Source organism: Temnothorax curvispinosus, unplaced genomic scaffold (genome assembly GCF_003070985.1).
Source record: "Temnothorax curvispinosus isolate PA1 unplaced genomic scaffold, ASM307098v1 QBEX01013138.1, whole genome shotgun sequence".
Classification (NCBI taxonomy): Eukaryota; Metazoa; Arthropoda; class Insecta; order Hymenoptera; family Formicidae; genus Temnothorax; species Temnothorax curvispinosus.
In genome coordinates this window covers 25,694-36,781 of record NW_020222918.1, presented here as the reverse complement: position 1 = coordinate 36,781, position 11,088 = coordinate 25,694, and the positions used below count along the sequence as shown (strand labels likewise).

General features: G+C 35.9%; 2 protein-coding genes across 2 annotated transcripts; both read left to right on the top strand.

The window, feature by feature from the left end:
* The first annotated feature begins 554 nt into the window (after window positions 1–554).
* On the top strand, window positions 555–3,168 carry LOC112463330 (CWF19-like protein 1). The gene is made up of 3 exons (XM_025029683.1): window positions 555–1,659; window positions 1,734–2,382; window positions 2,465–3,168. Exons 1-3 carry the CDS (start codon window positions 1,046–1,048, stop codon window positions 2,762–2,764), a joined length of 1,563 nt encoding a protein of 520 aa, XP_024885451.1. The 5' UTR covers window positions 555–1,045; the 3' UTR covers window positions 2,765–3,168.
* Window positions 3,169–4,248: 1,080 nt separating this feature from the next.
* LOC112463352 (ceramide phosphoethanolamine synthase-like) lies at window positions 4,249–7,824 on the top strand. Its single transcript, XM_025029719.1, has 3 exons — window positions 4,249–4,429; window positions 4,696–4,926; window positions 6,146–7,824. Exon 3 carries the CDS (start codon window positions 6,670–6,672, stop codon window positions 7,732–7,734), a length of 1,065 nt encoding a protein of 354 aa, XP_024885487.1. The 5' UTR covers window positions 4,249–4,429; window positions 4,696–4,926; window positions 6,146–6,669; the 3' UTR covers window positions 7,735–7,824.
* Window positions 7,825–11,088: the final 3,264 nt, after the last annotated feature.

The following is an 11,088-nucleotide window of genomic DNA, read 5'->3' as shown; positions in this document are numbered from 1 at the left end:
ATTTAATCTAACTGGTAAAAAATTTAAGGTAAATTAAAGAAAAAAAAACATATTATTTGTTATTCTTCTCATTATACACCCAGGTAGCAAGCACTCGTCATTTTGATGTCAATTGACGTCAAAATGACGAGTGCTTCACTGCTTGCTACCTGGGCAGGGTTACAGGGTGTCCAGTACTAGCCGTGCTACATCTCGTGGACAGCTAGAGCAGATTAAACTGAATAGAAAAGTCTTTTTCTGTTTTTTGTCACTGACGCGCAAGTGCGCGCTTATTCGTAGATCTTTATTAATTAATTTTTCAGTGATTACTGAAAAACTTGTAAAATGATATAAGTAGAACTTTTCTATTCAGTTCAACTTGCTCTACGCTCGACCTATTTACATATATGTATGTATACCCATGAGAGATCGCACGATAATTACCAGACACCTTGTATATCTCATCCGCGTTCGTCATTATCGACCCAGCGCGTAAATCAGGTCGATAAGTCAGGCTGCTGCCATAACTCATTGTCAGCAAATTGACGCACATTATTGTATACGTTTGTGCTCATAGAGGCGCCACAAGTTGAAACGCGAGCATGTCGCATGTCCACTCCGGACTCCGGAGCTTTTCTCCGCGAAAACATACTATGCAATACTACGGAAATACTCCAGAATGTAATTGAGACGATACTTGCCAAATAATTTAACTAAAATTTTACAAAGCAATAGTGAGTACAGTGTTCCTTTTGGAAAAATAACACAGGAAAAAGCGAGAGCCGTTCCCTAAAAACAACCTGAAACTATCTGAGGAAATCGATGCTGGTACATACAAGATACATGTTTACAATTTTGTGAAAAAGATTAAGAAGATTATATAGTACAGAAGATAGTTCTTGCAAAATATATGCGCTGTATGACCCAAAGGCAGGGTTGAAGACGTCTACGCTCCTAACCAACGAGGAACCTAACCTCAAAAAAAAAAAGAAAAAATAAAGGGAAATCGATGACCGTTGATTGTGATTAACATAAGACATAAGTTATTAGAATTTTATTGTTAGAGATGAGTGACAAGCAGAAAGTTCTCATTTGCGGGGACGTGGAGGGGCACTTCAAGTTCCTGTTCTCCAAAGTGGACGCTATCAACAAGAAAAGTGGCCCATTCGATTTCTTGTTGTGCGTCGGCAATTTCTACGGCGCGGACAACTCCGAATTGGAGTCGTACAAGTCCTGCGAGAAAACTATCCCGGTACCAACCTACATCATCGGTCCCAACCGGGAGTCGGACGTGGAGGACTATCCCGACGAGGACGGATGTGAGATATGTCAGAATCTCACGTATCTCGGGAAGCGTGGTCTGTACACCGCCAGTTCGGGCCTCAAGATAGCGTATCTCAGTGGAACTGAGAGAGCCTCGTCCGAGAATAAGGCCATTCATTTCGACGAGCAAGATGTTGTGTCGGTGAGAAACAGTTGCTTGAAGGGCCAACCGAGTTTTCGCGGGGTTGACATCTTGTTGACATCTCCGTGGCCGGAAGGCGTGACCAATCTTGACCCTAACAAGCCGGAACACAAGTACGAGGGTTCCAAATTGATCGCCTGGCTCGCTACTCACATCAAACCCAGGTATCACATGTCGGCCTTGGAAGGGATTTATTACGAACGGCTGCCGTATCGGTAAGTTCGTCATTCAGGAAAGTTTCTGAAAACAAATACAAAATTGCTGTAAAAATGATATTTCTTTGTTGCAGAAATCAAAGCCAGGGTGACGGAAATATGGAAATAGCCACTAGGTTCATAGCCCTTGCTCCGGTACTGAATGACCAGAAAAAGAAATGGTTGTACGCGTTGAATTTAACTCCCGTCGACAGAACCAGGCTGTCAGATCTAATTATGAAAACGACAGACGAGACGTCGAGTCCGTATCCTAGATCTATGCTGTCCGATGATCCGACTTCGCAAAAGCAGGCCCATACGCAATTTTTCTATGACATGGATTCGAAAGACAATGCGAAGAGATCGCGGCATCAGAACAGCGGCAATAAGAAGGCGAAGCTGGAATTTGATCAATCAAAGTGCTGGTTTTGTTTATCCAGTCCGGTGGTGTCCAAGCACCTGGTGATCTCCGTCGGTACAGAGATCTACTTGGCATTAGCGAAGGGCGGTCTGGTGGAGGATCATTTCTTAATTCTACCAATAACGCATCATCAGAGCCTGTCGATTCTGCCGAAAAACGTGAAGGAGGAGATGGATCTCTACAAGAAAGCCGTAACCAAATACTACGAGAGTACCAACAGAGTACCTGTGTTCTTCGAGAGAAACTTTAAAACGTCCCATTGTCAATTGCAAGCAGTACCTGTTCATAAAAATCAAGCGTCCGCACTGAAGGAAATGTTCGAGGTATTTTTCCTCCTTTTTTTTATTAGAGACTCTAACGTATCTTTTATTTTTTGTCTTAAATGTGTAAATTTCTGTTTTTCAGGAACTAGCCGAATGTAACAATTTCAAAATATCAGAGCTGCCACCGCACGCAGATTTGCAGCAGATCGCTAATCCTGGAGTTCTATATTTTTATGCAGAATTACCGGATGGAACTATCTTGTATTATAGGATTAAGAAAGACTTTCCGTTACAATTTGGTAGAGAGGTATTAGCATCCGATAGGATATTAGATATCAACGATAGATCCGATTGGAAAGATTGTCATATGAGCCAAGAAGAAGAAACTGAGCTAGCAAAGAAGATTAGGAAACAATTTGCACCATTTGACATAGATATTTGAAAATATTCATACTATTTATATTTTATAGACATATTACACATACAGTAGTGGATATACCTATGTGGAATATGTGATTATGATTTAAATTGTATATTTACTTTTTATTTTAATTTATATATATATACGCTTAATGTAAACGAAAATGTACATAGCTTAGAGATACATAGAATTATGACAGAAAAATTAATTTTGTATTAAAATTACTAGCTATCTTAATGTACTATTTACTGGTACTTTAATTCATAATCATTTAGATCCATGGATCTAATCTACATTGTTTTTTTGCAATATCGAGCAGAATAGCAGATAATCATACCATTATCCCGTCTTATAAAAAGAAAAAGAAGACATTTTAAGACAAAGACCGTTAAATAAATTTCATGGCAACATGCGATAGTAAAATAGTTTCTGTTGTTAAGATTTCCCTCGTAAAACTATGCTCTATCCTCTTTTTGATTCCATATCTCTACGTAAATCGAACAGTTTTATATCATTATCAATTTGAAATTAACTATCAGTGGATTTGAAGAGAAGATTTAAAGGTATACATTTTATTATCTTGGGATAGGTGAGCCTGACTTCTTCCTCAGGCTACAATAGTGTTGCTATCACAGTATTTGCACGCCTTAAATACACACACGTAAATAATGAAATGCATTTCTGACTTCTTCAGTTTCTTTTTTGGCAAAGAATTCCAAATCTGTTCCATTGACATCTTCAACACCAGAAGAACCAGAAGAAATTATGTAGATCTTATCTTTGTAGGACAGAAATTTTAGTGAATGTCTATACTGTAATAACAGTTTTGTGTATACGACAATCAAGCTTAACAAGTATTACTGCATAAAACTGCTGATATAGTTCTGAAATAAGATTTTGCGTGGGGGGATGTTCCTGTAAAAATGATAGATATTATTAAATCAAATTAGTATAAATTTTAGAACCAACATTTTGTAAGACTTGATTATAACGTCCATTAATACACGTATATGTGAATGGTGTGAAAACTTTAAAACAGATTGCTATAAGAAAATCGCAATTAAATATATTCGTTGAATTAATAAAGAGCTTTATAATTAAATTCCTTAAGAAAAATATATACTTCAATATTCACAAATATTACTTATGCATCATACCTTGTCGTTGGCATTGTAAGCTTTTGACAACGACCGGGGGACAAGAAACTGAAGCAACGTACTATCTACCAGAATAAATTAAGTAGTTGATAAACAAAAAATGGGCATATATTTATAATCACTATATTTTGAAACAATAATGCATACTGTGTATAACGTGCATCACATATAACATACGTGTGGAGTGTATAGAATTGCAAATAAACTTCTGCGTCAGGATATAAAAATTGTTGCTGCATTCAGAACTACTTATGATGATAAAAAATTAAATATTGACGCACGTGTAAAATAACAATGGCAAGAGCCATCTACCGTGCAAGTGTCATCTGGTGTCATCAACCCTGCTGTTGTTTGTATACATTAGACCTAGGTACTTCCATACTATTGATATGCAGTTGCATTTACGTCCATTTTATTCGTACAATATATACCTTCCTATTTTAAGTAATACACACAAATATAACTGCTCTTACATCAAAGCTGTTTTAAACTCTTCCAAAGATGTTTCGGCCGCTTTTCTCCAAGCCGGGTAAGGTTATGTTATTCAATCAATATATTTATTTCGTTAAATCAAGCTGCTTCAATTTTTATATTGTGTGAATTATTGGGGTACATCAATGAATAACAATTATCTAACTGCCATTTCGGATGAAAGGCAGTTTGCAATTTGACAATTCGTTTCAATCAACTTGTACGGTTTAATTTAAAAAAATACATATGCATGAAAGTCCTATTTGATTTGCAGTTCAAAAGCTGTGAGAAATCAGTCACTAATCGAGTAATTTTATTAATTAGGATACAGCACGTGGCGGGAGGATAAGACTGATATTGATGCTTACTCGTCGACATAATTTTTTTACAATGCGCATCATTCGCTTGCGCTCGACATGCAACGTTGATGACTGCCATTACTGCCAATACTCAAAAACAAAGATCATATTATTTATTTATTGGAGAAATAGATCTTGCTAGACCTTGGTTCTGGTTGGCGATACAGGTTGTGATAAAAGCACACACGTTCCTCAGGTAAAATTTAAGCGTACAGCACATTTCTCGGTTGAGATAATGGAGAGCCTATGTAGCATTTGTATTGCATTCACTAAATCCACATACAAGTCTTAATTCCTACAACTATGGATATTAATAATCGCCAATGTCAGTGTTTAGTAACCACATGAGTTTAATATCTCGTTGAAAGAGATGGTAATTGAGAAAGAAATAGCGGCAAGGGATAATGATTTCTTTACTTAAATTATAAAATTATTTTTCAGTTATATTTCGGATACTAACACATTCTAGGTACTCGATATTGTAGTTGCTATGTTCTACTCGTGCTAATTGCAATCACAGATATAATGAGTATGCCGAAAATATTTAAATCTATCTAGATAATACATACTGTTGGAAACTATTCAATGCCAGGACGATTTATATATTAGAAGAATACATAATATATTGGAAAACGTGCAACATCCACCACATTAAACTCTGAGCGTGGAAAAAAACCGTTTTAAATTTTAAGAAAAAAGTTTTTATTCTCATGAATTATTTATACGTTGTGGAAATGAAATTCTTATTCTCTCGTGGCTTGCATTCTGTTCTAAATATGGCAAATAGTGATATCCATTACACATGCGACCTTCATATCCGACTAACTAAATTCAACGCAGTACAGATATAAATAGAATTCTGCGCAAAAGAGAATACGGTCAACTAGAATTTAACTGACTAAAGAGTTCGAATATTTGGCCGTAGGGAATGTAGGGATGCTCTTCAAGGAGTCGAGGGAAGTAAGAAAGACGGCGAAAAAAGACCTGTCATTCTTATCGTGTTTGTTTTATCTCTGATTAATATATATACGAGGTTCTTTTTCTACAAACGTTTAACAGTTTAGTATATTCCGTGTTAACGTCCGTCACAATCCGTCGGATTGGATTAAAGTTAATCGCGGATCAAGCTCTGATCTTGACCTATATTGAACGTAGTGAAACCTGTGATCGATGAATAACGCGACCGACCACCTGTCTCCTCCGTTTAGTGTGACCCGCGACTTCGTGGATTGGCTATCGCGCGAGGGAAAAGATCATCGGAACACATGTGCATGTCCAGTTGTCTCGCCCCTATCTGAAATAGACCGAAAATAACATGGTGTTTTAATCTGATACGAGAAATATAGCGGCGAGCTAATGATAAACTTATAATTGCCAGTTGCGACTTGAAATGTAACGTATTACAAATATTTCAGAATACGCATCAGCGACACAATAGAGAGGATGGGATTTGTCTCTGTATCCAGCGGCAAAAATGTGTATCTGGTTTCGATGACAGTTTGACGTCAACGACGTAATTTTTACAAGGCGTTGCCAGTTATTGGTACAGCGTGCGGTCATTACGACGAAAAAAGCAGCTAAAGCTGCTAAAGAGGAAGGATGAAAAGAACCATTGAAAAGAATATCATAGCGGTTAATCAATGAGGCAACACTATACAAAAGTATACGCCTTGACAAGATTTTTGTGACACATAAAACATAAATTGAATTTATGGCACGCCGGTAACACTTAATTAATAAGGATAACAATCGGCCGCAACGGGATGTGTCATCTCTTTTAATTAGATGAGAAATAATTAGACAATAATAAGCCACTGATTAAACGAATAATTATAACAACTGACTTAGATGAATAAACAAACAAAAGAAGAATATTATATATTATAGAAGGAAAAATAGAAAACGAGGAGCGAAACGATTCAACCTTGGATCTCGGAAGATGTACTCGTTTATCAGTAAGACATGTCTGGCGTTTCTATTCTTGCTGTACTTCGTGGGGATGGATTTGCTACTCTATTTCCGAGTGCAGGACTACGATGTGCGTCCACCCATGAACGACACGCGAGCTTCGCCGTATTATTCGCCAATCTTGTGTGACCTGAATCCGATTTGCACCGTGACGGTGAAGGCCATGACGTTGGACCATCCTAATCACTACATCCTGAGTCCCCTGGCGTCCCTGACGGATTATTTGCTGGGCATCAGTCGTTCCTGGACGTGGCTGACGCCAAACGCCATCAGTTTTTCTCACGTAATGGTGGCTATAATCGGTGCCCGGTACGTCACACGGAGTTCCCTGTGTCACAGACGAGTGGGTGTCGTTCTGTTCCAAGTCAGAGCCTGGTTGGATAATCTGGACGGCCACGTTGCCAGGACGAGGCTCAACGTCAAGGGCGAAAGATCGGACGTTGGCTCTATCGGTTATCTTGTGGATGGCATCTGCGATGCTCTCGGCTGCGTCGCTCTCGCGGTCGGGGTATTCTTTTTTCTGAAACGCAACTCTAATCACCGCGCTGGCTACGAGCGACTGCCCATACGAACGTTATCATCGTCATCGTCATCCCACAGTTCTGTTTCTTCTACGTCATTCTGGAGATCACCTCTGTACAACATGCTAATGGTGGGCCTCCACTTTTGCCTGACGAGTATCGCTTGGAACCGGTACATATCCGTATACCAGGATCTCCTGGAGTCTGACGTCTCTTCGATGATCAGTCGAGAGGATCTCTACGATAGGCAGACCATCGTTTTCCGAAGTTCCTCTTTCTGGACTATCGCTCTCGCGTGGAAGATCTTCAACTTTCACGCGATGATGGACTATATGCTTCTGGCAATATTTCTGGATCGCATTTGGGAATACGTCCGATTTGCGTGGTGGCAACTACCGACGGTTTTATTTCTGCTTATTCTTATCAGTGAAATCCACTACACGTACACTTACTTGAAAATATTGTCGGTGAACGAGAGCCTGCGGTTCTCTTTGTACGCACTTCCTGATTCATAGCAGTCGGTTCCTTCTTAACGTTTTTTTATGTTAAAGTGCGTATTTATATATAATTCTAGTAATGGATGTTCGGTAATACTTATTTCTTTAAACCATTTTAAGTATCTAGTTTTTAAAATATAATTATGTGATTATTATATTAATAATCATATTATCATATAAATTTTAATTAAAAATAAAAATTAAATGCAGCAAATTAAGATACGGTAAATTATAAATTATAAATTAAGAATCTCATATTATTTTTTATTTTATATATAATGAACGTAAGTGGAGCAATCTCGTGTTATTTTGATATTATATTAATAATAAAATGCATAATAAAAATATACATACATATATAGGTATACGTATAAGTATATACATTAAAGTATGATATAATATACGTATCTAATATATATGCAACTATATATTTTATATATAATTAAGATAAATTTTTAATGTATATATGAACGTAAGCTTTTTTATATATGTGGTATATAAAAAATATATTATTACAAGTTGCTTGTATTCTTAAATCTTAAATAATGAAACTTTTAGATGTATGATGTCTTGACAAAATAGCATGAAAAATATTCTAACGTGGAACAGTGGAAGCCGAAATCTGTAAAATAATTATACTCAACGCGTTCTAATGTTTTTTTTGTAATCGCTGCGACACAAGACAACTCGCGTTATATCTACGTTGAAGTAGGTCAGTTATTGACTGCAGTTAGGTATTTTTATCTAATCCAGTGCCAAGTATGTTACCTAATACATAATCGCAATACGAATATAACGAACGTGCGCAAAAATCTATTACGTGCACGTAAGATGAAAAACCGTAAGCCTCGTAATACTTCGGATAACGTGCCAATAAATTGTGTTCGATATAAGGTTTCGTCAAATTTTGTAACGCTGTAGCTTGTATTATTTTTATAACAGAAATGTGTAATAAAATATTTTTTATATAAATGATTCATCTCTGAAATACTTGTTTTATCGTTTCACTTTTCACTCGAAAATGAATCTTACAGTATAATAATATTTTTTAAAATTATATAAATAAATGTTTCCTGTATACGTTATATAATAATAATAATAATAAATATTATTTTATGATAACACGCACACACATATCATTAGATAATATTAATTTACTAATACAAATAAATGTTCTTTTTTTTACGTATGATAATACGTATATTGTAATACTTGTCATTGAACTTAATTTTTTATATCGTATAACATAATGCACAATAAAATCTAATGTGTCTTGAAGCGAATTAATATCGTATTATACGTATTAAATTATATTTTTTATTTATCTTTTAAAATTGTCATGAAAATTAAAATTACGTCACTTGTATCATAAGCACAGATGCTAACATATGTTTAAAATACCTGTAATAAGGCCATTTATCTACAAGTTATTCACTATATTTTTAATTAACTTTATAAATAGCTTTCACTACTATAATAATTTTTAAAATTGAATTCCAAATTCATTAAATACAATCGCCCTAATCATTAAAAACATTTACGTTTTGATTTATTGACTCAATATTTTTGTCAACATTTAAATTATTCTTTTGGTCAACATTTTTATTTTACACGCTCTGAGCACGTACTTTAATAATCATTACGAAAAATCTCGGGGATTTTAAAAAAATTGTTCGACAGGGTAAGTTGAAAGCAATCGACAGGTTGTTCGTGTTTTTCGGGAAGTTGAACATGTGTGCGACAGTTGCTATCCATCTGTTTTGGATTGGAAATTATCCATTTTCCATCTGTCTTGAATTATTCACGATTTATGCGAGTAAGTCAAGAAATATTTCAAACCTAGCAGATGCAATGATTTATTTCGATTTTTGTGCAAATTTCATAATTTGTCAGAAGAGAAATTAAAGAAAGCTTGTTTTGATTTAGAGTATTTAGACTTTAGTCTGCAAATTTATATAGAAAATTCATCTAAAGATATAGATAGCGTGGAATTATTTAACGAATTGCAAACATAAAATAATACAAAAACTCATCGAATTTGTTTAAAAAAATTTAGATTATATTATTAAAAATATCTTACAGTTATCATATCCTATTTTGTTTATACTTTTAAGAATTTTTTTAACATTGCTGATAACTGTTGCATTTAGAGAAAGAAATGTTTTGAAATTAAAATTGATAACGAATTATCTGCGATCTTCTATGACCGATCTCAGGACCGATTAATCGAATTAGGACTTTTAGCTATAGAACATGAATTTTGTGAAAGTTTAGATTTATTTGATATTGTATGCTACTTAGCTATATATAGTAAGAAGTCTAGAAGAGTTCAATGGGGTAATAAAGAAATGCTTTCGTTTTTATTTCTTGGTGCAACTTTTTAAGTACATATATTTACGAAACACATATTTGGTATGTATAAATGTATATATTCATTGTACTTGCAAGAACACAGAAGTATTATTAGGCTATCAAGATCCAGTTCGAACATACCGTAATTTTCTTCTACATCAATTATTCTATATTTATTATTTTGTCGTCTCGTTTTTGAATACATCGACGCAAGAGCGCACAAAGAGTCGAGTTTTTCAATAGTCGTAGCAGTAAAACTCGTAGAAATCACAGTTCGGGTAGTTGATCACGCCGTCAACCTCGTTATAATAGGCGATTTTTGGCGATCGTTTGGTATGGTTTGGTACATATACCAAAGTTGCTATCCGTGGCTGATATTGGTTCTGGTGCAGTTTGGTACCCTTTGGTTGCTTATACCAGAGTCACGCCAAAAATTGCCTAATGTCATTGACGATGTCGAGTCCGACGGCATATGATGGTCATGATCATGGTGGAATGGGTGAAATCTAGCTGGTTGACTACTTCCCACTGCTTTCAGATGACTGCGCATCCACTGGAATGCTTCACCTTTTATCCTTCCACCGTGGTCATGATGATGAGATGAGTGATTGTTCGACGGCGGCACAGGATTCAAGTTTACGTTAAAATCATTGGTATTACCGCAGAAACTCGAGGGTGTCGAGTAAGATTGCTCCTGTTGGCCGCTTTGAGGACTGTGTTGCTGCTCGAGAGTCGTCAAACAGGTCGCACTCTGATGCAGCAGATGTTGAGGATACTGTTGTGTTTGCTGGTAGTCCTGCGGGCTAGGTTGCTGAGTAGTCAGGGACGTGGAGGGATGTAAATCATGCGTGTCTTCTTGGTGCTGCGGAGTGCTTACTGAGTCTTGTTCGAGATCTTGAGATTACAAAATAGAGGGTTAAAATTTATGTACAATCTTTATTTATAGGGGCAATGAAAAATTAATGATCAAAAGTCTTTTATCACTCCTAATTTTTCTATTGTTTTAATCGTTATACCTAT